Raw genomic sequence first — 26,946 nt, 5'->3', positions numbered from 1 at the left:
AAAGCTTACCATTTCCACAGTTAAAAATGTATTTAAATAAACACATACATACGAGGATCTGAACTGAAAACTGTTAATGTGAAATGAAAAACTACTACAACTCCTAAAACTAGACCAAAGAAGGTGTAATGCCAATAGAACTAAGGATAAAAGGTATATGTGGAAATCTTCAATGAAGTTCTTGTCTCCAGATGAATTCCATCCAGTTTTACATTTACACTTTTAATAACCTCCCAGAGAGCCACGGAATTACGACTTTAAGAACTCTATTCATTCCTCTTTGGATGTTTTTTCCAATTCTTCAGTATTACTCAAAATTCTTAGCCCTTGTTAAACATCACAACTGATAGAGGAAACAAAGCCAAGAGCGCTGCTATAGTAATGAATTCCTAAGGAAATTAAAAGCTGAGATTGACTGAATGTCTGTAACTCTACAACTAACCCACTTTCATTTTCTAAGTCTATGGAAATGAGTTATTAGTGTAACATCCACTAGATCCTAAGAAGTTTAGCAAGGCTAAAAATGCATTATATTAGTTTGCATTGACTGACAGTTTAAAATTAAGGATGCATCGAACAACCTTACAAGAGACTATGGACAAAGAACTGATGCCAAATGGAGAAGATTAACGTAGGACAGTCACCTGTGCAGTCTCACCTGCTGTAAAACAAGATGGCATTTTGCTATGGGAAGGTACAGACTTGCAACTCTTGACTACAAAAGCACTGGCACTAAGGACCATGAAATCCCACATCAAAAGAAAGGGGCTAAGAAACAGATGCTGTTTTCATCATGCTTGAACAGTGACAAAGTTCTTACAGGCCAATGTCCATCGTAAAAGCCAACATTAAACTAATGCTATGCTTAAGTGCAATGTACTCCCCACAGCACAAGGCAAAAATAAAGTCTATCCCAGCCTGAAAAACTTCCAATTTAAAAGCAGGCAGCAAAACAAGGCTTTCAGAAAGTCAGTAGCTCACAGAATACAACAGCAAACACATGATGACAGTCACTGTGACAAATGTTTGATGTGAGACAGAGGGAAGAAAAAAACCCCCCAAAACTATCTGATTGCTTTCACTGAATCTCTGTTGAAAGAGAGGTATGAAGTGTTTTGCTATCTAGACCATTAAAACTATTTCATGAGTGAAGGCCACTCTAAAAACAGTAAGACAAATTTGCTACTGATTAATAATAAAGCCATTCATTTTATTCTTCAAATCTAAAGTAATTACAAGCTAGAGCATGGCAAATGGATTTAGAAGAAGCCATTACGTCAGAAGAATCCTTTAAAGAAGAACAGTAATTTAAAAGACTGAACTGAATAATGAACTCTCCTGAACAACAATTATTATGAGATTGATTTATTGAAAGTGTATTTAATTATGCAAGAAATGTTTAAACTTTCCAAAATAGTGCAGGAAGACAGAGAAACCAATAGCAGAGTCAGCCCTACGTCCTCATTATAGTTGAGAAGCTGAAGCAGATGGAGAATTCATTTAGTTTAGAAGGATAAAGTACATCAATTTCTCTGAATCCACATTTCTAGTCAATTTGTTACAGTACCAGCTTCAACAATTAATGATCTCATTTTCCCATTTGTGCCTCCTTTTAAAAGAACTCAGTCTTTGTTTCCAAATGAGCAAAATGTCATAAAGAAAAAATGTAACTCAAACATCACTTTGAAAGCTCACATGCCTAAAGCCAAATGTTTCAGCAATAACCACAAAACCAGCGGTCAAATTCAGTCAGGTAAGTAGCCTGGTCAGTTTAAGCATCTGGAAAAAGCAGAAAGATCTGTATTTCACCTGAGACACTTAAACTGACCAGCCTGACTCCCACGGAGAATTTTTTTTTTACCTGAACTACTTCACCTTTTTTCTTAAAATACCTGATATTGATGTATGAGACTGCCATGGCTGAAGGTGCATTTCCAATGACAGGTTTCTCCTGTTTAATTTAGACAAGGGCAGCCCATCATCATATCCAGTTCTGTCATGTCCACAAGACAGTTAATATAGATAATATCATAAACCTGTGCTTCAGATACCCAGAGCTGGGAGAGAGGCTGGCTGGGAAGCATATAGCTACCCATGGGTATCCACAACCTGGCAGGGCAGAACTCCAGCTCTTACTCAGTTTCAAAATCATCAAGTCTCTAGTACCAGGTACAGATCACCAGAATGTGAAAATGTCATGGAACGTGGGAGATGAGAGAATGCTACTAGCCCTCAACACTCACCTCAGGGGAACTCCAAAATTCTATACAAGAGCTGCTGTCCGCTTCAGTCAGACACGCACAGAACACCACTGCACCCTTGGTATAAAACACAGAGCAAATATGCTTCTCCCATTCCACAGCTGTATTTCTATGCTGACAGTACCATCTCACAGACAATCCTGCACCACTGAGTGCAGAGGTTTAGGGCGAAAAGCCTGTCCAGCTCATATTCTACAGAGGCTGTTGCTGACTGCTTAGATGCTGCCTGCTGATTCTGGGTATTTTCATAACATGGACAGTGGTGCTAGATTGTGCTACAAGGCACTAACTAGGATTAAGCACAGAAAGCTTCAAATTAATCTCCAGCCATTGATCCATTTGAATACTCAACATTACAATATGTTTCACCTTGTTTTAGTTTAAAAGTTCATGAAATATTCAAAATATCTTATTTACCCAATAGTCCTTGACTGATTCTTCTACATTTCAGTTCGTAAATACATACATTATTTAACCAATACTGCAGTTACAGAATAGCATATAAATATTCAGGGACTTTTTAATAAGTGCTGCTTTTTTTCAACAGACCACAATGGTTGCTTAGGAACATTTACTAGTAGGATACCTGAAATAACAGTAAGAGAAACACCTTCAAAAAGTACTTGGATAAAATGGAAGAAAGGAGCAAAACACTAATTCTCCATTCTCCTCACACACTTTCAAACAAATTATGATGCACAAGAAGATATATAGTATGCATTCACATATGAAAAATAGAAAGGGAAAAAACTTTAAATGATAAGCTGAGGGAGCCAAGTTAAGAAATAAAAGAAAAATAATGACGGTCATTTCAAACCCTCAGTTCATAACTTGTCAGAAACTATACCATCAGGAACAGACTCAGCCAAAGTTAATCTCTAAAATTGTTACTGAGTTTTAAATAAATAGCCTGACTTTCAAAAGCACAAGTTTCCTGCAAATGGCAAATTTCTGTTTCTATAGAAATTTTCTTCTTACCTTGTTGTTTTGGGGTTTTTTTTGGGAGGAAGGGGTGGGGGCACAGCAAGGCAGGGACCCATTTTCTCACATAGATGCTAAATGCAGTGTTAATATCTGTGACACTGTGCTGACATTTTGAGTGCAGACTGTCCCCTTGCCAACAGCAGCCCCGGGGAGGCACACACACATGAACCTGCCACACAGGACACTGAGACCACACATCAAACAAAGTACATGGCCAAAGCCCTTCTGTGCAAGATCACCTTTGCTTCCTCATCTGTGATGACGACTTGGTGGGTCTGATTAAAAAAGGAAAGGAAGCAGAAGTGTTCATATTTTCAGAAGATCAGATTTAATGTTATAGGGAAAATAAGGCAGAACCAGCAAGTAAATTCCGTATTCTGGTATCTCCTTTTTCTACGAATTTGTTCTTTGCATTAAGCAAGCCAGTACCTCTTTTTCTTCTGAAAAACACTACTAATTTTACATTAACACATTAAGATAGGAAAAGGAGAAAATATGTAAGTGGCCCTAATTTATGTATGCAAGACTTATGTAATGAACAGTACTATGGCAAAACTAAAAGCTTTTTATTAAAGTCTCTAGATAATAGTTATAAAGCTCATTATTCTTCCAGCAAATTAATATTCTATGTCTCACTAACACTATAAGCAAATGAACTGTTTTAGTTAAATTAATATTCATGTTAACTGCATGCAAAACCAACTAATTAAGTAGTTCTATAATATTAAGGACATATGTAAACAGAGTCTGTGATCAATTTTAAGACTAACCAAGTAAATCATACAGGATTTGTTGCATGAATTTGACTGGGTCTTCAGAATGTGGTCTACTGGGAGGTGTCCCTGTCCAGGGCTTGGACTAGATGATATTTCAAGGTCAAACCACTTTGTAAGTCTATGTTCAGTCAGAAAATAATTCCAACAAAAAGGTGCATTCTAAATATAAACCAAAACAGTAGCATAGTACAGGTGACTAGTTTAAATCTACAAAAAAGAAAAAAGTTTGTAATAAACAGAATCTCTTCTTTCCTTTATCTGCCTATTCCTTGTCTATATAATAATAATAATTTAAACAGAGCTTAGAATTCAATAACCAATTCTTAAAATTTTTTAGTAAGTTTCCTCTTCACCTATTAGTAAGTCTTTACAGAAATGTTATAGCTGCTTTTTCTTCTTCATTTATGCAACCGCATCAAATTTACATGAAAAAAATCCCCAATGATGATAACAAGAAAAGCTAAAGACCACAACATAATTTTTTAAGCTATGAAGTATCAGTAGTATTTGTTTCTTAATAATCTCATTATATTTTTTTTCCTAAGACATATATCATGACAGTATTGGGACATCTTACAAAGGATATTTTCCTGATTGTTAAATTAAATTATATTTGGGACCTAAATTAATAATAGGTGCCTGAAAATACATCAGGGACAAAAAAAGGAAAGCCAAAAGCTTTTCTATTAGCAGCTCCTAGCAAAAGAGGAAAAAGATGCAGCACAAGTAGTCTAAGTGCATAACATGGTGCACAATGCTCACCCCTTACTGTGGAAATGCAAATGAAATAACACAAATAAGAACAAGGAAGTTGCAAGTCACACACTCCAAAGCCAATTCCAGAATCTAGACTGCCACTAGAAGCAGCTTAGTCACCATACAGCAGCAAAGAGAACACCAATACCAAGAGTAGATCCTGTAGAAGACACCACAGGAGGTGATACATGGCAATTCTCGCATGAACTTAATCCCAAATTCTATTTCAAAAGTTCAGAGGGTGCTTGAACACCCTAAACAGACACATCCCTGCTTGCATCAGTTGTCTTAAAATTGTCTGACTGATCCAAGGTCACCTGCCGCCACCTTGGTTCTTATTAACCCTAGCTGCTTATCCCAGACACTTCTGAACCCATCAGTCACAGGCTTTTGCTGCTTTCACATCAGTCACGCCCAACCTCCTTTCCCAAGTCTTTCTTTCCAGATCTCATGTTCTAGATCTCACTTTCCCAACACACACGCCATTTACATTTTGCCTCTTTATCTTTTACACACACTTCACTTTCAGAAAGTGATATTTTTCCCCACCACTTTATTATCTTCAGAGTTGTAGGATGCTTTCACCAGGGAGGGCATCAAGAGAATGTGAGCAGCTTTTACTGGATTATCCAGGTCAGTCCAATTGGGCAAATTTTAGTAAGAACACCAAGAGCTGTCATCCCAGCATGTGTCCCTAAACACCACTAAGTGCCACATCTTCTAACAGCAGCAGCAGAACTTTCCAGTTTATTATAAGCAAAGGAGTTTAATACAAACAAAACAAAGCTTTGATCCTCTTTTGGTTTTGGAACTTTTTTTTTAAACACTTCAGATCACATTTCTTTTCAAAGAAGTCAGTCTGAAATGTAAATGTCATGAGATAAACCAAGCCAGAACAACTACTTTTGACCAAATTATACAATAATATGATAGGCCTTAATACTTCTTTAGGAAGAAGGTGTAGACCAACTGACTACTTGAAATCCCTAATTTTCCTTAATTCTGGGATAATTGCCAAATACTTAGTATTGTAATACAATACTAAGTATTTGGCAACCCTGGCAATAGGCTGGACTATTTATGGTTCACAGTATGCTCATCACTCTTGTTCTCCATTAACAGCAAGCCCTAATACTAAATACTCCATTTTCAAAGTTTCACCTGCCAAGGAAGGGTAGAATTGACTTCTAAATCTGCATGAAATTTTATTTGTTGCTCCCTACCCAGACAGCACTGGGCAGTTCCACAGTAAATGTGAGCTTGGGCTGCAGACAGCCCAAAGAAAATAGCCCATGCTATTTTCTAAATGCTGATAAGTTACTCAAAGTTTTGCAGTGAGATCTTTGCATACCCACCCATCTCCCTTCTCCCCAAAGCTTCACAGTTCATGAGCAGCAAATTTGAACAGAGAGGTCTTCACAGCTTCCCAGTGGTAAAAAAAATCAACCACAACAAAATAAGGATGGATTTTCCTCAAAATAGGGATTTCAAGCACCAAACAGTATTTCTCCTCCAAGAATCTCAAAGGAAAAAACAAAACAACAAAAACATGTGTAGCTGAAAACAACCCACACAGTCCCTGCTAAGTGAACTAAACCCTTACCAGGCTGAAATTGCACTTTGCTGGATAGCTGCATTTATATCAGAAGCACCAATTTATTACTGCAGGGTACTTTTAAATACTGCAGTAAAGAAAGTTATCTTATAGGGAATAAATTCACTATGTGGGCAAAAAAAAAAAAAAGATAAAATTGATTTTAACAGGCTTCAAGTTTTTTTTTTATGGTATTATATCCCTGATATCTTATTTGCAACTGGACACTATAATCCAGAAGAAATTAAGGAATTTCAAGTTGCTGTACTTGAAACAGCCATAATCTGTATTCAGCCTCGGCAAGTCATTTGTACTATTCCTTGTCTCTGCAACAAGCTTTAAAAAATTAAGTGATCAGAGTTACACTGAAGATCTTGAATCATTCATGTATGATAGGCAAGTATTGCAGCAGTTAAAATTACATTGTTTTAAATTATAACCTTGTTTTATATATCTAGGTTTTACAGAGTTTTATGAAGTGTAAAATTGCATGCATTAACCTTCTGCCATGTCTACCAGACTTCTGGAAAAGTATTCATGCTTGTGCAATCTATTTCTGCTAAAGAAACAAAAGGAAAGGGAAAAAAACCCCAAACAACAGAACGAAAAAGCAAGCATGTCTACTTTCCACTAGCCACAGAAACTTCATGTGAACTAGTGAAATCTTTGTGTGGATAAACAACAAAAAAATCAGGAACATGCATCCCACCCACATTCATGAGCTGACTGAACACACAAGACTCAATATACAACAAAATACTGGCTTCAGTGAAGTCAGTGTCAAAGAGCTTTTGTCACATCTAATGGCTCTTGAAATACCTCAGATCTAATATTTTCCAGCAACAGTTCACAAACAGCTAAGTTTGTTGATGTGTATATCATTTAGGACAAACAGACACAGTAAGTGCCACTGTGCTACAAGGGATGTTCTAAGTCATCAGGGCAATGCTCTCCTCACAGAGACCACACATCACTGAATGTCTTCCCTAAGCTAAGCAAGTTCCATCATAAAGAAGCATTGTTTTCACTACACCTCCAGTGCTAAACTGTGAAATAGGACTGCCAGAATTTTCAAGAACCCTCCTCCAAATTCATGCTTAAATTTCTGAATTTTCTCTATTTCTGTTTCAACACCGGCCAATAGCTTGAACAGCCTCTTTTTGTCACTAACTTTGCTTTTAACTTGAACAAGGGATGGCTCAAGACTGAAAACGGTACTGCATACTGGGCTCCATCATGCTTTTTAAAACAACATTACTACCCTCCATCAGCAATGCAGCTCCCAATGAATCACACACTATTTGCTTTTCCTGTAGTTGCAGTCCTGTCTCTTCCCTATCCCACTGCAGCCAATCCTTAGCCCTCTGAGGAATTTAACAACAAAGCATCAATATCAGAGATTTGGAAGAAAAATGTACAAGAGAATTTTGTAAAGGTCTGTCACACCTCAGAAAGAAAAATATCAATTCCTGCAATAGTGACTTTGCATGTGATATTCCAGGATTGGGACTAAGCATATGCAGCTTAAAGAAATGCAAGCCACATTCAGCAAGAAAAGAGAATCTAACTTTTTTATATACAAACAAACCCTACACCAAACAAAAAGCCCAAGTTAGCTAAACCTCCTAGTACATATATTTAATTTGTATCCATTTAGTGTAGATTCCCTTTCTCTGGATATGGAGAGAAACGGAATACCATGCAAGTTTTAGAACTAAATTATGACCACCTAACAGAATTTTAAAAAAATATCTATAATCATATTTTAATGTGTAAATTCCTTATTGTCATTTTTTAGTTGACAAATATCTATTTCATAGCAAAACAACATCATAGGAACAGCTGGATGGCAGTTTAAGCTCAAATGAACCAGTGTCACATGCTGACAAGTCATCTCTCTGATTGCTTTTGAATGGCAGCACATGCAGATTTATTTTATGCCATAAATTAGAACAATTATTTCTCTGTACTTCACTTTTTATTTCAGTGAGCCATTGCACATATTTTTAAAGGATATCTTCCCTTTCCTTGATGATAAGTTCATTCTGCTCCTCTAGCTGTCTGATCTTCTTCTCAAAGGATTCCTGTTCAGCTTTCAGCCGTTCTTCCGTCACCTCTTTTTCTTCACTTACCCTGAAAAGAATTTGAGAAAAATAAAATATATGCCATAACCACAGTGCCTGACTTCCAACTCCTCCACCACTTTGCAGGTAAATGGATAACATCCTCTCCACCCTTAAGCAGGTTAGTTCCTCACAATGTTTATAATATATTACACAGGAAGGTGCGTACAACTTGATGCAATACATCTCTTTTTTTTTTCCAGAAACACTGGTCTCAGTAGAGTACATGCACATTAATGGGCAGCATGGAGGACAAAGTTAGGGCCTGAACCCACAATTAGGTTTGCCCAGTCTGATTCTCTGCAGCCATAATGAAGATGCACTGGGATACTTTCAAACCTAGGACATGAAGACAGAAAACTCAGACAGAAGAGCTCAGATGACATGACAGAAGAAAATTCTGGAAAATTTTTCTGTTTCTTAATCTATAAACTAATCCTTCTTTCACCTTTACTGGTCAAATACAAGTTCAAGAAAGAATCATTTTTCTTGTTAGCTTTCTCCAAACAAAACTGTTTGTTCTTCTCTGAGGATTTTCAAATATCAAGCTGCAGGCGTAAATTTTCCTTTCTGTCTGGGGCATGGCACCCTGTATCTTGCTGCTCAGTGTAAATAATTGGATCAAGATTAAAGGATGACAATGGGAGAAAGGCTTACAATGATCATTTATTCTGCACCTCAAGAGCAGGCTATAAAAACAATTATTCTGGTATCACGTAGGCAAGAAGATCATTATGCATAGATGATCCTGTAACTGTGCTAAAAAACGTGGCTTGGAAATCATGGTTCCATAAAAGCTCCACAAAAATATTAAGTAATGAGCTTAGACTAATAAATATTATTGCTCTGCACTTAGGCAATTTCTGTTGCTGAAGGCTCTTAAAGTTCAGTCTTTTATGATGATAAAACAGCTGCCACAACCCAGGTGACAGGAGACCAAAGCAATACAACTTTTAGAAAACTCCAATTTTAACTTCCTTAAAGTGGAACAATCTTATAGGAAGAGGAAGGAGGAGGGGAAAAATGAAGTGTATAGATAGATATATATATATATATATATGTAAGTATTAGACTAAGCCTTGTACTCATCCCATTAGACTAATATTCTGAACAGAATGTTTCGTTCAAGGACTGAGCCATACATTTGGTATCACTGTTCCCCTTAAGAGGGCACAGATTTGTTTTGATCTTCCAGTGGAGAAGTCATAAATACCACAACTGGGTCACTCCCCTGGAGTGAATTATGGGCAAGCAGTATTCCCCAACTCCAAGATCAACCCACAGCCCTCCCATATCAGCTCAAGCAGACTGCATGAAGTTGGAAATAATAATACTGAAACTCACAGTTTTTCTCTACAAACCTAGAGGGAGACAGACAACAGATACCGGATAATCAAATTCTTTAAATTAGGGCAGTTTGAAAGCTTGGATCAAATTATTAATTGTAAAGTTTCTAATGTACAGGGGGAAAAAAAAAGACACGGATTAAGCATAAAAGTATTTCACTAGTCAAATGCACAAGGTCTCACTTACAACCTTGGGCCCAGTCTGGGAAGGTGTGATGAGTTCTACCTGTTCCTTGGCCCCTTCCCCTCCACTCACAGGCTGTAAAAGGGTTTTGCACATAGCATTAAAGAAACAGAAACTACCTGTATAAATTCTGGACCCACACCAACACTTCTGCACTCATTAGCTAAGCAGGCAACAAACTGTTGAGGAACTCCCACCACACTTCCTTGCAGTAACAGCCACAGCACATTTGCCACAAGCTGCAGATAGAGACTCTCATATCCAACCATGGCCCATTTGCTTCCTCTGAGTCCAGTGCAGCCACCTAAATAACTACAGCACAAATGACCTTCCTTCACATTATCAGTGACAGATGCAAAACCAAAAAAAGTTAATTAGAAAACCACAATGAAGAACACAATGACCATGTGGATCAAAGACAGGAATGGAACAAAAGCAGGACAGGCAACTGGGAAGAGAGAACAAGTACCACCTCTAGGATTCTATGAAAGGAAGGAAGCTTGGTCAGTAATTTGTAGGAGTGATGCTGCATGAGAAAAGGGTTTGGGGCAACAAACGCTGGGCTATGCTGGCACCCAATAACACAAAAATTGAACAACAGTATAAGAAAAAACGCATGAAAGAAGAGAGCACTAGAAAAATCAGACAAAATGTAGCTGGCTTTACTCATCTCTAGATTCTGTGATTTGTTGCTTATATCAGTGTGCATCACATTCACGTGCTGTGTTTGTATTTAACACATATCACAGCAAGCTGTCACACTCCCAGACACATGAATATATTGTGCCACATATCTTACACAGTAAATGACTGAGAACAGTAAGTGATCTCAGAAGAAATGTGGCAGTATGTGTTTATGTATCACAAAGCAGGAGACAGCCCATAAAGGGCAGGCAAGATACAAAAGACGGTTACTCACAGGAGGTGGCAAAAGGAAGTTAGAGAAAAGGAATACAAGAATCTCATCAGATTATGCTGGATTTATGTCACTTCCTATAAATAGCTCAGTGAGTTGCTGCGTTTTTTATTAAACTTATTTCTTTGCCTTCTGGCAGTAAAGAACATATGATTTTTAGCAGAAGTATGGAAGACTTCACTGATGCTGTACAAAAACATTACAAGGCTCATATAATGCTCCTCAAAAGTATTTTCACCCCCTGTTCACCCACTTAGGTCAGAAAAGAGCAGTGAAAGAACGAAGGCACAACTACAAAGAGCTCAACTGCTCCACTGAGCAATATGCTGGTATCCAGCTCCATTGCTCTTGCTTCCAGGATCAAACAGACAACTGACAGCAGAGAGCAAAGATGATGAATCAGTGGAACTATTCCTTCCATTCAGTGTCTGCAACATTTTCTTGCATTCAATTCACATTCACCTACCTTGTGCCCTAGGACGTGCACCATCTTTGTTCAAGATTTGCTTTAAATTCAACAGTTCAAAGCCTACATAATTCTAAATGCATTTAAATAAATAATTTTATTTTGCAGGAGCCTCTTTCGAAAAACTCGTAATGCAAATATATTGATGCCCCTCCTAGGGCATCCACCTTAGTGTTAAAATTAATTCTTAGTTCACCAGTTCCAATTATTATTGTGTGCTCCAAGGTCCACTGCTGATACTAGTATTTCTGTCTAATCTAAAGAAGGAATTGATCAAGGAGTTTGCTGATGACACTGACTCATTCCACTGAGTAAGCAGGACTGATGCTCTCCAGGTGGAATTTTTGAAGCACTGCACAAGTCAACAGCACTTCCAAGTTTTATTTGTTTAATGAAAAACTGACATGCACAAGAAAGAGCCATGATAATACTCACATCAACACTACACTAGGGACAGAACTCAGCTCTTTCTGACTGAAGGCAGAGCTGGAAAAGCAAATTAAAAACAGCATCTCCTATTTTTTAAATTTTTAAAAAATGAGCTTTTACCAAAAAAAAATCTGAAATGCAGTAAGAACATTGCAGCTCAGCTAGTTAAAACGGAAGGAAAACTAAACAAAAAATAGATACATAGACACTGGGAACTTCACTGATCAGTCCAACACTCCTTGGGAACACTTGTCTTCTAATAAACACCAATCTGGTATTAGTCTGTCAACTAGCTAGCAAAGATTAAAAAGCTATGGCGACCATTCTTGAAAACTACAGGTTTTAAATTCCAGGCAAATAATGGCACCTGGAACAGGGCAGACCACCATGGAGGGCAGGGTGAGGGGGAGAGGGGAAGGAAAGAAAGAAACAGAATTTTCGTCCAAGGATCAGGGTTCACAAATCTGATACATTCTACTTAAGCATCATATGCAGTTTGTACACATTAGAAAAAAATAATTAAAAAAAAACTGCTATGCGCCCAAAACCTAATTGAAATTGCTACACAATGGATAAATTTTATGATATGCAACCTGTAAAATACAAAACTAGATTTCACAGCATGAATTTATAGCTACAAATGACTTTTTAAGCACAGAAAGTGTGATTGGTGATACAATAATCCTGGGCATGCTTTACCTATCAACACAAAGTAATTTCCAGGCAAGCTTAGGGATATCTCATTTGCAGTCTCACTGCTGACCAATTAAGAAAACTGCAGCACAAAATTGCCCCTAAAGTAACACACAAAAAAAGATAAAAGATTTTGATTTTAAAGCCAGGTAACAATTTGGTTAAATATTAAGTAGTGTAACCCAGGAGAGAAGGCAACACAAGAGGCCAAACACACAAAATTTGTAATACAAACCACAGGCAAGTTTTCCTTCAAAGATCTTAAGGACTGGAAGAAAAACAGCAAATATTCACTATAATGGCTTTACTGAAACCTCTTCAATGGCTTCCAGTTCTGTAACCAAATTAGTATTCTGCTTTGACACCCATTTTCACCTTTTGTTAGAAAATTTCAATTTCAGTTGGTCAATTTCAGCTTCATATCAAAGACAGTAGAAAAGACTAGTATCCCAAACTGCTAGCACCCTACAAAGGGTTTCGGAATCCAGAGAGTTGGGATGAGGGAAGCATTTTCTCAATAAGGGATAGCAGGCTGTCTGAAGGCTGTTTTAGTAGCTGCCAGTTACAAGTCATTCTGGGCATGCCAGTGAACTTAGCCAGAACACAAATATAATAGCAAAAACCATCTTGTATCTCATTTGGAAAGAGAAATCTCTTCTTCCCATGGGTGCAGAAGGGCATTATGATACCTTTCTACCAAAAGTGCTTTTGAAGATTTGTTTGCAAAGACAACAGGAAGCCAGCTTTCTCCAAGTTTATCTTTTTCAAAGAAAGAATGCAAAGTAGTTAGGTACCAATTTTTGCCACTAAAAACAAAATTTAAACTTTCATAAACCACTCTACATCACTTAGTCAATGCTTCTGTTCACTCAAAAGACAAACTCCATATGTGAGCTGTACAGGCATTTGTGATCAGGGAAGAAGTATTTATGATGTACCTGCCATACCAGGAGCCCCAAAGTCACAGAACTATGGCTATACACCAGTTAGGAGTGAAGTGAATCTTGCAAACATACATACATTCACTCTCTCTGCTAAGGAGTTATGATCCTCTCCATTTAACCAAAGGCCAAGAAAGAGAGATCGCTAAAATTCTGCATGTAAATCAAAGTATTTCACCCTAGAATACTTCATAATCAGTTTCAGTGTGGTGTCTAGCAAATCCTTAGTGTTCAACAGTCAGCTGGCTACGTCCAGCAGGCCCTGTGCTGCTCCTTCTCAGAGGAGGCTAATGTGTCCTGACACTGGCAGCGAGTACGAGCACAAGCATCTTTCTGTGTCTTCACCATGCCACTGCTCATTTCATTGCATAAGCTGATGACTGCTCCAGGAGCAGCCTGCAGGAATAAAAAGCTCAGAGAGAGTCTTCTTTGCCTCTCTTGAAAGGACTTTGCTTATAGGGAGAGATAAAATTTGCTCTTACTGTGCCACTTTCACCACCACACCAGGAGGACATAACTGAAAACATGAAGGTGCCACACTGGTTGTCTCAGAGAATAATGACTGATCACACTCAAGAATACTCCACTTACTCACAAAGCACTTTGGCATTCATGGGTATGACTCATTCTTCTCAGAAATTCCTCTACAAAAGCAATTTTAAAAGAATCTGCTGACACAATAAATTAAAAAGCTCGAATTTGCTACAATCAAGGATTTTAAACTCTGGCTCCAGTCTGCCACTCTCATTTCACCTTAAAAGGATACATTCAAAGAACGGCAAGATAATGGTTAGATTTACAGGCAGAAGCACAGATCAAAAACTACGATTATTTAGCCTAGAAAGGAGGATTAGAAAGGATACAGCTGAGTCCTTTCTTTAGACCCTGTCTCAAAATCCAATTCCATAAAATTCCGAACAGCTAAGGTGATGTCAGCCACTGGAATCCCCAGCAGGAGATCTTTACAGCCCAGAAGCTCTTTTTTTACCCCAGAGAAAATGATATTAATGTAGCTAGCATCAGAATTTACTCATACCAATACAAAGTCTTACACTTCAGCAAATTAGCAACGGCACCAGCACCCTCAATGTTCAAAAGTGCAGTGGGAGTGAGAGTTGGAGGAAAAAAATCGTAAAAAACGGGAAGAAAAGTACAAGAGAGGTCTCTCTCCTTCAGCAGTCACAGAAGCTGGGGGAAGACCACTACCCTGAACTGCTCAAGCAAGACCTGGCTGAAATTAAAGCCCCAGGAGTCAATCATATTTTGCAACTGGTTTCCACATAAACAGAATTTTACCACTTTTAAAGAGCTTTCATGCAGCTGCTTACTGACCAAACTGTATCTGTTTACCATCCTGCAACAAACGTGCATGAATTAGCCTCAACTACCATTCATAAATTATAGCAAAATAAGGAAGAGCAAGGTATAGCCCAAGTGAGACTTTATTATTCCAAGTATTTACTGCAGGACAGTGCTCCTGTAAAACTTTCAACATTCTGCTGCTCCTTTTTCTTCTCCAAAGTAGCAAAGAATGTTCTACTGCTTGTAAAAACTCTCTATCATTGCACAACTAAGGATGAAAATTATGGAGAGTTTTAAAAAAGTGACGAGGTGAGCGGAATTAAAGTTCAACTTCCCTATTACTCTGCAAAGGACTTTTAATTACATCCAATAAAAATATGATTAGGTTTAAAAATAAAAGAGAACTAAGTATAAAATAATAGTGTTCCACTAATTTTACTTTTCAAAATTAATGTTGCTGCACCTTCTATTTTTCTTCAAAGAAATGTCAGGCAGAAATATCAAACTGTCCTCAGGGAAAAATCACAGCATCTGAGATTTAAGAAGAATCCCATGCTCGAATGAATTACTGTACTACTATTCACTAGGGAGCAGTGTATTATGAGGAACAATGTAATAAAAGGCTTTTTTTAATATTAGAATATACCTCTATATATCAACAGTGGCAACAGTGTCCGAATAGCTCCAACATCTGACAATTTGTAACCAGGCATCCCACCAATCTACTCTTTATGACAGTCTTAACTATACATTTTCTAACACAAGGCATGATAAAATAGAGTTGCAAGCATGAAGAACTCCAGAAATTACTAAAATACTGTATGGCAAGAAATCCTGTATTAGTAAAAATTATTAGCAGGTAAAATGGTCCACTGGATAAGGATAATCAGAGAGAAAATACTCCTAGCTGCACCAGAGAGTTATTGCATGACCTTGAGCAAGTCACTTAATTTCTCTAATTTTCCATATTTTCCTATATAAAATGAAAAAAGAAAAGTAATGCTTGCCAATTATTGCACAGACATAAGGGATCTACGTCAAAAAGCATTTAATTATTAACAGTAATTATTAACAATAACTTCTAGCCCAAAGGACCTGGGATCATCTCACAAGAGCTTCCCCCACTGATATGGCAAAGCCTACCAAAGGCCCATGTGCTCCTCCTCATTTTTACAGTGACTCTGTAAGAAAAGGATTTCCAGAGATCCTGAGGTGTTAGGGATAAAGAGTAGGACAAAAATCTCCTCACTTTAATTCAAACTCTTTTTTACCTCCTTTACCTTTGAGACTGTAACTAGCACTGCAATGGAACTTAGAAAAAGACTTCTGCTAAAGCTGAGAAACTTGCACTATTTCTGCCTCTCCTTTCAAGGAATAGGTAGAATCAGAAAAAATTAAGGGAAGCAAGAAGAAGTTTAGCTATTTAAGTACAAATTACATAGGCAAATAATTACCAACATGTTTCAGCCACGAGAAGAGCAACTCACCTTTAACATGGCCTTTCATACAAAAGCTTACCTCTGCCAAATAATAAGCACTACAAAGTTTCATACCAACAAAGTCTGTCATTTCCAAAAGCAGAATGTGTTTATTTGTAGCACTTGATACACACAACAAACAAAATCCTAGCCCTGTCATTGGGTTATTACAGAAGTACTGCTGGTCATGAAATTTTGGCCTCCATTTTAAATATATATTTAGGGGCTCAGAAAGCAAGGAAAAACCAACCAGGCTGCTTCATACTTTTTCCAGCACGAAAAATTACCTTGTGCAAATATTCAGGTTTTTAAAGCAGTTCTACATTGCTTGATGTTAATTAGAGAAACGACTCTCTTTAAACTTAATGCATTTTCAGGTGATGCTTCTTCTTACCTGGCAAGTTCTTTAATTAAGTTCGCAATGCGTCTCTTGTCCTCAGGACACAAATCCTTTAAAGAAGCACTCTTCATTCCTCCTTCATTAGTGCCCTGAAAATTTAAAGTTACATTTTAGAATGTACTGTTTAAAAGAAAACAAATACTTCATAAGCTATTAAAAGCATTTCAAGACCTAATAATTAGAAGCTGAAAGTAGATCAATTCCAACTGGGAATAAAATTCATATTATTTAAATTGTAAGTACATTTCAATGAAACAAATTACCAAATTGTGAAGAATTATTTTAAGGTATTTGTAATTCAAATGCAAGCTGCTAGCTTCAATACTAAAACATGCTGGGTAAAGTTTTAAGACATTCGCTATTTCTTGATTCATACTAGATAAAGAGGAGTAGGTTCTCATGGAATCTAATGCAGCAATATCCAAATCCAACTTCAAACTTTATTATATTAGGATCATAACATAGGGAGTAAGAAAAAAACACACTGCCTTAGCATTTCTGAGCAAAGCGTACAAAACATCAAAATATTGTTAGCAGAGGGCATCCCTTATTTCATTTTTCTAATACAGAGAAAAGCACACACACCTTCACATGCAGCTACTGTTTCATTTTAATGGTTTATTTGCTTATTTTGTAAATATATACTATATTTACGAATAAATATATATATATATTATGATTTTTTTTTTCCTTAGATATGTACTATACTACTAAGTTTATGCTCCTTTAGTAAATAAAACTTGTCAAAGAAGGCTGTAGCAGGGCTGAGCACTTCAGATCTTTCACGCGTTCCCGGGAACGCAGGGAGCGAGCCGCTGCACTTCCCAGGCGTGCCCACCGGAGGGCACTCTCCTGCCCGGCATTCCCGACTTCGGCTGCTTCCACGCAGGAAACGCCTCCAAACTGGTTTTATTCACCCAAAATTCCTGTGATCGGGCATTCAGTACTGCAGCGCTAGTGGTAAGCACGAAATAGGAACCCGAAGATAAATGCAGCAATAAGAGCTATGCTGTTGTGTCCAGGATTTTGGCAAGTTTCAGTACCGCCACTCATTCTGAAGGAGTTTCAGTTTATACTTTTACAAACCCCCCCAAGTGCATGCAGTGCTTTAGATCAGATAAAAGAATGCCACCAGATGCCCTGAAGTTTGGCCAAGTCAACACAATAATGCACAAAAGAATACAAAGCCAACACTGGGCTTTTCTCATTATCAGTAAAAGCAGCTGATCTACACCAGATGACCCCTTTCCTTCTTAGCTAATTAAACAGCATCTTAAAAACAAGTAAAGAATAATGTCCACTGCAAAGAGAGGTGATGTTTTCACACAGACTCATGTTATACCTGTGTGATCCTTCATTTTAACTTCAGTGTATTTTTCTCAGGGGCGAGGGGGAAAGCAATTTCATAAGGCAAATTTCAGCACTTTTCAAGGGGCATTTGATTTCAGTTTTCTTGCCAAACATATGTCACTCACAAATGAAGAGAGACTGTCTAACTTGACTGAATTCAACTAAAAATATGGTTGAAGGAATTTCACTTCACATGCTAAAAATGTGTGACTATTTTTTTTTAGCAGACAGATGATGAAACTTCTTTAAGAAAAATGAAAAGTTACAGACCTCAAAAAAGAGGATGAAGCTTGATCACATTACTGAAGGGGATTTTAACAGAAGATCTCAAAAACTACTACCCAAACTGATGTACATACTGTCAGACAAAGTTTTGTGGGATGAAGAGGAAAATCAGTTTTTCCTATCACCCATAAGTATGCAAAGATGGCGCACAGGAAATTATCAGAGGAAGACTTGTACCATAACACACATCAAAATGAAGCTGTGGAATAATGCACAGCAACAGCTTGACCATCTAAAGAAGACAACAAAGGAGGTAGAGGCCAAGACTCTCTCCATTTCCCAGATTTCTGTCCTTTCTACACAGCTCAGGATAGAAAACAGTTTTGGAACTCAGTACAGGGAAGATATTCTCCACACCTTGGAAGGTGATAACTGCATGACAAAATCATGCAGGATCATAGAAAGTACTACAGTAGCTCACCTACTCCAGCCTAGAGCATTTTACTCAGAATTATGTCCAGGCCAGGCTGGATGAGACCCTGAGCAGCCTGCACTTGTGGAAGGTGTCCCTGCTCATTTCAGGAGGGTTGGACTGGATGATCTTTAGGGTCCCATTCAACCCAAACCCTTCTATGACTCTAAGCCATAGTAAAGCCATCAGCTCTCCCTAGACATACACACAACACTTTGCAGAAAGTTGTGTTTTTGATGAGAATTCCATGCAAAAGAAGTTCTTCTTCAATAATGAGTAAAAACATGTGTTCTGTTTGTTTCAAGTATTCAGAGCTTATCTTCAGAGTACAAAGTTTCCATAAGAATTTGGCAAGGCAAGCGAAAAACAGAAGGGTTAAAAAGACAAAAATGAAACATAGCTGTGAGCTCATCTATAAAAGCACGAGTCACCAATTAAGATTTCACGTATCAGGCATTATATTTAAAATAAGAGTACACCAAAACCCATTTATACAATGGCTTTCACAAAAAAAAGAGTAAAAACTCTCTAGACAACAAGTAACGCAATCAATGCACCATTCAACAAAACGGATTTTAATGTGGCATATGAAGGCATCTGTGAGGCAGCAGGCTTGTAGATACTTATGAAGAGATGCTTCTACATAAAGACTCTGCATAATGGGGGCTATTTGTGGAATTTATCTGCATGCCACTTAACAGCATGATTTGCAAAGTAGAGGTACATACCAGTCTCTAAAAGCAAGTACCGATAAACAGAGAGAGGGAAATATACATGTCCAGGAAAAGCCCTAAAAATTAATACTAGTTTAGCAACAAGTCATGTGTCATGCTGAAGGATTCAAAGGGCAATGACACTGTCACAGCAACAAGAATTGTGTGATCTGTCTTCACATCAGAGTTTTGAACCTACATGTCTGACACACAGCAGTTACTCAGCACACAAAAGGCAGAGAAGGACATCTTAGATGAAGAACAAGATCTAACTGCATGATAATAAAACAGTGATGCAGAACCAGTCAAAGGTTTTAGATCCTGCCTGCAAGCACGAAGAAGCCAACCCCAGTGATTTACAGGCTGGCCCAAGATGACTGCTAGGCAAGAGACTCAACAGCACTCAAATGACTCACACAGTCATTGTACTACACAAACCACGTTAGAAAAATGGCATCTCTCAACAGATTTCTAAACAGCATCTGTCACAACACAGAATAACCTTCCAAAGGAAACCCCGCTGCTTTGGAATTTCTAATGCAAGGAACTGTAGAAACACATCACCTAGTCTCACAGGAGGAGACCACAAAATTCAAAGCAGTTGACATCAACTGACAAAGCTACTTCTACTGCTCAAATGCATTTTGAACTTTTACTATCAAAAACAAAAAGTGATTTTACCCTTCTAACATGAGCAGGCATAGTAAAAAGGTCCCTAAAATGAGTTTTTGCTCATGTAATTTCTAAATGAGATGACTAGAGCAATGAAAATGAATAAAATAAACAAAACTTCTTGCATGTTTAGCTAGTAAAGTATAGGCTAGGCACTACCCAGGGTTACATGCACTGCCTCTGTGCAAATACACACATTGAAATATAAACAATCTGTTTTACATGGCCCCACTTACACACCACTTACATAAAGTAGCACATTCAGCCTTTGTCCTCTTCAGGTGATAATTTCTGCTAGAAAGCCACCACATAAAGTGGGCAAAAAGTGTAAAAAACTGTAAAAATAATACTCTAAAACTGTTTAAACATTTTCAATCTGATAATTTTCAGCTTTTTTTCTACAATGTGCACTCTTAAGAGAAAGAAAAATTTGCTTTTACTCACCTGCTGCCCTGTCGGACCTCCTCCTGTACCTCTATCAGGATCCATGGAAACAGAAGCAACAGCTACAGGCACCTGCAGTTCAGTTTGACCTGTTTGATATTTTGGCAAACACCTTGTTCTTAAATTTCCTTTTGTAGACACTCCTGTAAGTGAAAGACAAGCAGAACATGCAGATTATAAAGTGAAAAGGGGCCTTATTCTTGCCTTCCACAAAAGCAACCTTGCCTTAGCAGCTCTTTTTTTGAAAAGAATGAGCACCTCAGGAATAGGTCTGCAGTTCCCCCCAGCCTCTCACTCCATACAAAATTTCAGTAAGATGAACACATCAGCAGAAAAAGAGGTGCATGGCACTGAAGCACATCCAGCCACAATAAACATTTTGTAAATTCTGAAACGCACATTATGTCTTCAGACTAAAATTCAGTGCAAATAAACTGTGTTTGAGTAAGATGCAAAAGCATAAAATTGAGCTTCTGCTTTGATACCCAAAGACAGTAAAGAACCAACCAGCAGTAAAGCTGTTAAAAGCACCACTCATATAATAAAATACCACTTTTTCTGTTACACAGCCAACCTACTGATGCTCAGACTGTTTGTTCCTTTCAGGACCAGGCAAATGAGTAAGGCAACACTGCAGTGCACACTCCACAGCTCATCTGTCAAACACTTCCTGCCATAATTAGAATTAGATCACCACTACGAATGGTAAGAACATGAAAGCACTGAAAATCCTGATGCTGCAATTACAAAGTGCCAACACTGACACTAACACTAAAACTCCCAGGACCAGATTAAAGCCCATAGCTGCTTGGTACTGCCTCAAGGTTTAATTTTTGACTCTTCAGAAATGCAAAAAAGTTTTGAACAAAAAATATTAACTTCATACAAGCAGATCAATTACAATTATTTAGGTAATTAATTTCAGAAGTGTACCAGAATTCAAGTGAAAGAACTGAATTATAAACTCTAATATCTCCGTGCCCGTACATAAACGAAAACAATGGTCCTGAAATTCTCTCCCACAGAAGTGGTAGAAAACTTCCCACAGTGAATCAATTTCCATCGTTTAGGATCACTGCTTTCTTTGCAGGGCCCAGAGAAAAACAATCCATCATCACCTGGCTTACAAATCTCCCATGTGTTTTGTAGTTCAACAGAGATGTTTGGCCAGTAGTTTTGAAGGGTACCATAAACCTGAAGAGTACAATTCCTCAAAACTTATAACTGCTGGATGACACACACAGTTTCAGTCTAGAGTTAACTATCCCCAGATACGTTTCCAGGACCTTGTGTCACTTTAAGAGCTGTGTTTGAAAACAATTAAGAGAATTCTGAAGGGGAACTAAGAGCATTCATCTTTTCCCCAGCGATGTACACAAATGTGCACTCAGTAAATCAAGGTCAAAAGAGCTAATAAAAAAAAATAATTGCTTTATCTGTACACAATGAATCTTCATTTCAATTGATATTTTCAAAACTTACAAAAGACCTAACACCTCTAATGCTTCAACATTCCTTGGAGACCACATTAAAAATTCAGCTTGCCTGATAAATTGGGTAAAGCCACACTGTACCTGCAACAGAAACAACTCCCCTGGAACTATTCATCTTATACAGGATGCTTATCTAAGCAGCAGAGCATAAATCCTCTGCTATAATCATGTATGTTCCATTACAACTTATGATGACTCTCTACCTTACACACACTTATGTACACAAACCACACACCTGAAAAGACACTGCAAATTTTATCATCCACAGGGAAAAAAAAAAACCTTTGTTTATGTCTATTAGAAGGTCATACCTGAAACAGGTACCAGTGGATCTTCTTCATCAGAAGCTGCATGTGGCTTTGTTAAAGGAAATAAAAAGAGTGAAAGCTTAGCTCTTTAAACAGGACTGTAAAAAGTAGTATTTGGTGTCTTAATTTTGCATAGCTGTTGATAAGAAAACAGTCAACATTCTGGGAGCAAGAAAAGCAAGGAAAACTTGGTTAAGAAAAAATCACCACAAAGATTGCTAAAACAAAAGACCTTACTCCTTCTTCACTGAGCATTAACTTTCAGCCTGTAAAGATTATCTCAGAGGTCACCTTTGCAAAAGATCCCAGGGACCAGCCCCAGTTACAAGAGCAATTACTAAGATAATGAACTAATAATATTTATTTAAATTTGAACAGTTTATATGGAACATCTTGATGTGTAGGGAAAGCAAATTCTGAAACAGTGTATATTGATACTGCAATGAAATCTATTTTGGCAATACATTTTAAGAAACATAAATGAGGACAAATGCAAAAGGTTTCAAACTGGTCACTCTCATCTGATCATCACATGATGAGTAATCATAAGAGCTTGAGGACTCATTTTCTTTAAGTTTCAAGAACTTTCAAATATCCCAGAGGTTTAACTATTAAATTACTTGACCACAGAAAACACTTCAAAATCAGAAAGAACACGGCACCATATTATTTGTGCTATTAGCAGTCACTCTTACTGCTAGCAGTCACTGAACTTGAATCCCTGCCTCTTGAAAGCCTAAAAATAGGACTCCATATAACTAAGGGAAGGGTGTAAATCATACTGCCTTCCTTCAAGGAGCAGTTTCACTCAGCTGAACCTAAAGATTGTCATTCCCACATGAATAACTAAAATAATTGTGATTTAATCCCAGCCAGCAACTCGGTACCACACAGTCACTCCCTGTCCACCTCCCAGCCTCAAGTGGGGAGGAAGACCAGAGAGAAACAGTAAACCTCATGGGTAGAGATAAGAAAAGCTTAATAACTGAAACAAAATAAAATAGGACAATAATAATAACTGCAACATAAGGGAAGAGGGAGAGAGAATTAAAACCTGAAAGAAACAAGTGATGCACAGTATAGCTGCTCACTGAACAATGCCCAGCCCTTTCCCCAGCAGGAACTGGCAGCTCCCAGCCAGCACTCCCCAGTTTATGTACTGGACATGATGTTCTGTTACAGAATCTCCCTTTGGCCAGCTCCTGGCCATGATCCCTCCCAGCTCTTTCTGCATCTGCTCGCTGGCAGAGCACAGGTCACCCAAGTCCATGGTTTTGGGTAAGCACTGCTGAGCAACATCCAAAACATCAGCGTGTTATCAGAATTATCCTCATGCTAAATGCAAAACACAGCATACCAAGTACAAGGAAAAGAATTAACCCTACTCCAGCTGAAACCAGGGCAATACTGAAGTGGAAAACAAAAGCCCAGGGCACAAAATTCTCCTCCACTTTTTTTTATACCCCTTTACTTTCCTCATCCTTCTATGGTTGGCCAATTATCTCAATTGTCAAATTTCTACTACTACTCAAATTTCTACTAATTAGTCTATTATCTAACTTCTCTACTGTTAACAGATAAATGCATTTAAGGTTTTGCAGCTGCATTCATATAATAAAGTAAAATTGTGAAAATATTTCAGTGACCCTATACAAACTCTTGCCTTAACTAAAATTTGATTCTGAGAGCACCATCTCAAAAACTTAATTTAGTAAATTACCACAGAGTGGAGGAACTTAGGAAAACTAGGAGTTTCCCTCTGTGGACAGCAACTTCAATCAACACCCACTGTCCATCAGACATCTGGTACTTGTCACACTGGAAGGGCCTGATCACAGGCTCACTTATGATCTTGTTGATGCACTTTATCACTCATAAACAATTATCACTCATCAGCCTCACACCAGTTTAAAAACACATTCAGTGAGTACTGCAGTCAAAGCCAGCTCTCTCTACAAACACTGAGAGCATTTCTTCTCTCACGTGTGAGCTGCAGCCTGCCACCTCCAGCTGCCAGAACACACTGTGGGGCCGTAGCACAGGGAGAGGAAGCTGAACAAACTCCACGAGGAAGGCACTGTGCGTACCTTTTCAAAAAGCACCAAGATGGATCAAAAGTCCAAGTCTGGATCACAGCCCAGCCCAAACAGCTGTGTCAGCACAGCCACAACAGCAAGCTGCAGGGTGCTGAGAAGTGTATGTTCAGCTCACATTGCATCAGGAAACAACAAACTTCAGCACAGACAGTTCCTACTCAACTGACATACGGTTAATCTGTGTGTCAACACATGGCTATAGGAAATAAAACGATCTGCCTAAACAACATCCTGCTTTCAGAGTGTGCCTCTGGTACTGCCAGCTGTTGTGGATAAACTCCTAGTAGCAGGATGCAAAGACTAGTCAAAGTTGTTGCTATTACTCCCCCCAGCTACCAGGACGACCCTCCTGGTGAAGCTTTGCAGCCCAGTGTATTAAAACCACTCAACGTTAGAGCAGGCTACCTTAATCAGCTGGACTGAAAATCACAATGACCCAGAGGCTGATTCATAAGCAATGTCCTTGTCTCAGAGTAACAGACTGGGGACAGCACCAGCATCAACCTTCTAACATTAACCCACTGCCACGTGCCTCCCAGACTGCCAGTAAGGCAGGTGTAGTATTAAAAGCTGTGTACCACCACAGCTAAAGTTCAGTGAACAGCAGAGAGAGGCACTGGAGAAGCTCAACACCTGGTACAGCTCACCTACACAATCTGCCTTCCTGTGCTGAGTCAATTCAAAAAGGATGGAGAGAACTTCAGTTTTCCGAATGTATTACACCAATCTACCAAATTTCTCCTCTTTTTTTGAAAGCATACACTACCATTATTTTTAAATTGTGCCATTTGCTTTTCTAAGAATTTACACTTTTTCAAGGTCAGAGGAAACACTGCCTATTCACCAAAACATGTAGAATGGAAATGGTTGTCAGAAAAAACTTCATTCCTTGGAATATCATGATGCATGAGGCCAGTGCTGGGCACTTTAAACCATATTTAGTTATAGGAAACAACCTGTTGACTGATAAAAATAGACTGTCAATTGCATCAACACTTCCACAATTGAGCAGAGTAGTGACAGTGGCAATAAATCCGACATGTGCCACACACCTTCATCCCATTCACAGCACAGAAAAAGTTGTCAACAACATTTTTTACTTTACACAGATAGAAAATCATAACAACATGCTCCCTCAACAGGCCATGTGATGGTTGGCCCTTTCACATTATCCCAGGGAGCGTGCAAACATAAATCATAGAGCACAGACACAAACTCTTCTTTCCAATCTCTTCCAGTTGATGCTGACATCCCACTCTCAGTCTGACAAACAGCAGCGCTTCAAACACCTCATAACTGGAACTAAATTGTCAGCTTCTAAATTTCCCAGGCCAGACTATCAATTCTAGCCCAATGACTTTAAGTTGCTGAGCCTCCAACACAGCCACACAAGCCCAAACACCAATGGCAGCTCTTGGTTCCCTGAGCCACACAAGCACATCTCTCCCCAACCAGGCTTGTACAGGCTGAGCTCCCAACACCACAGCCACCACCCACACCATCTACGTGTCCAGCCCCACGTAGTCTCCCACAACAGGAGCCTGCAGGTCCTCTGCAGATGAAACCACGCCAATCTCACACTCATCCCTTAGTGACAGAGCCCTCCAAGTCCCACATAGGCTCACCCAAAATGTTGTGCTTGTAGTCAGGTTTAGGTGCCAGTCACAAAAGACACATCTCTTCCCTGCTCAGCTTCTAGCCTCAGTTTCAAAGAATCACAGAATCAATGAGATTGGAAAAGACTTCTGAGATCATCGAGCTGTGTGTCAACCACTGAGTGCCAGGTCCAGTCCTTCCTCAAACACCTCCAGGGACCATGACTCCTCCACCTCCCTGGGCAGTCCATGCCAATGCCCAATCACCCTTTGTGTGAACAAATGCTTTCTAATGTCCAACCTAAACCTCTCCTGCAGCAGCTTAAGACTGTGTCCTCTTGTCCTGTCACTTGTCACCTGTGAGAAGACCCCGACTGCCACCCGGCCACAACCAATTCCTGTCAGGCAGTAGTAGAGTGCGATAGGATCTCTCCTGAGCCTCCTTTTCTCCGGGCTGTTCAACCTCACTCTCTCCATTGGTTCCCTGACAAGTCCCCATAAACTGAACGCAATTTCCCCATTCCCTATGCATTTACTTGAGCCGAGATTTCACAGCTGGGTCACACTGAAGTGGACTTACGACCCTCCCTTCTCTCCCAGGTCACTTTTGCTATGCAATCCCGCGTAAGCCCTACAAACCGGCACATACCCACTCCCTCTCCCCAGGCTAAGCCCCCTCCACACTCGCCAGCGGAGCCCTCACATAGCCTCTACCACGGCCACAGAACCCCACCCGACCCACAGCGCCGCATCGGTTCCACGCCAAACCCCTCGACAGGCCGTCCCGCATGCCCCCGATGGCCTCTCCCGCCCCTGTCACCTCACACCGACCCCCAGGCAAGGATACAGCTCCGGCCCCGGCGAGTACCTCCACCCACACCGGCGGCCGCCGCCGCCATCTTGAAACAGCCGCCACTCCCCGCATACCC

General features: G+C 39.0%; 1 protein-coding gene across 2 annotated transcripts in view; it reads right to left on the bottom strand.

Moving 5' to 3' along the window:
• KIAA1328 (KIAA1328 ortholog) overlaps positions 1-26,943 on the bottom strand; it is a 176,312-nt gene extending 149,369 nt beyond the window's left edge. The window contains exons 1-5 of one of the 2 annotated variants that reach the window (XM_054652400.2): positions 26,865-26,943; positions 22,330-22,365; positions 20,526-20,668; positions 16,644-16,738; positions 8,389-8,504 (exon numbers count right to left, since the gene is read on the bottom strand). In XM_054652400.2, coding sequence (XP_054508375.2) covers positions 8,389-8,504; positions 16,644-16,738; positions 20,526-20,668; positions 22,330-22,365; positions 26,865-26,916 — 442 coding nt within the window. In that variant the 5' untranslated portion in view covers positions 26,917-26,943. Of the gene's footprint in view, positions 1-8,388; positions 8,505-16,643; positions 16,739-20,525; positions 20,669-20,783; positions 20,969-22,329; positions 22,366-26,864 lie in introns of those variants that run through there. The other variant, XM_077171077.1, reaches the window with a different exon arrangement.
• Between the last annotated feature and the right edge of the window lie 3 nt (positions 26,944-26,946).

This window comes from Agelaius phoeniceus, chromosome Z (assembly GCF_051311805.1).
Source record: "Agelaius phoeniceus isolate bAgePho1 chromosome Z, bAgePho1.hap1, whole genome shotgun sequence".
NCBI classification, from domain to species: Eukaryota; Metazoa; Chordata; class Aves; order Passeriformes; family Icteridae; genus Agelaius; species Agelaius phoeniceus.
This window is presented reverse-complemented; position numbering and strand designations above follow the sequence as displayed.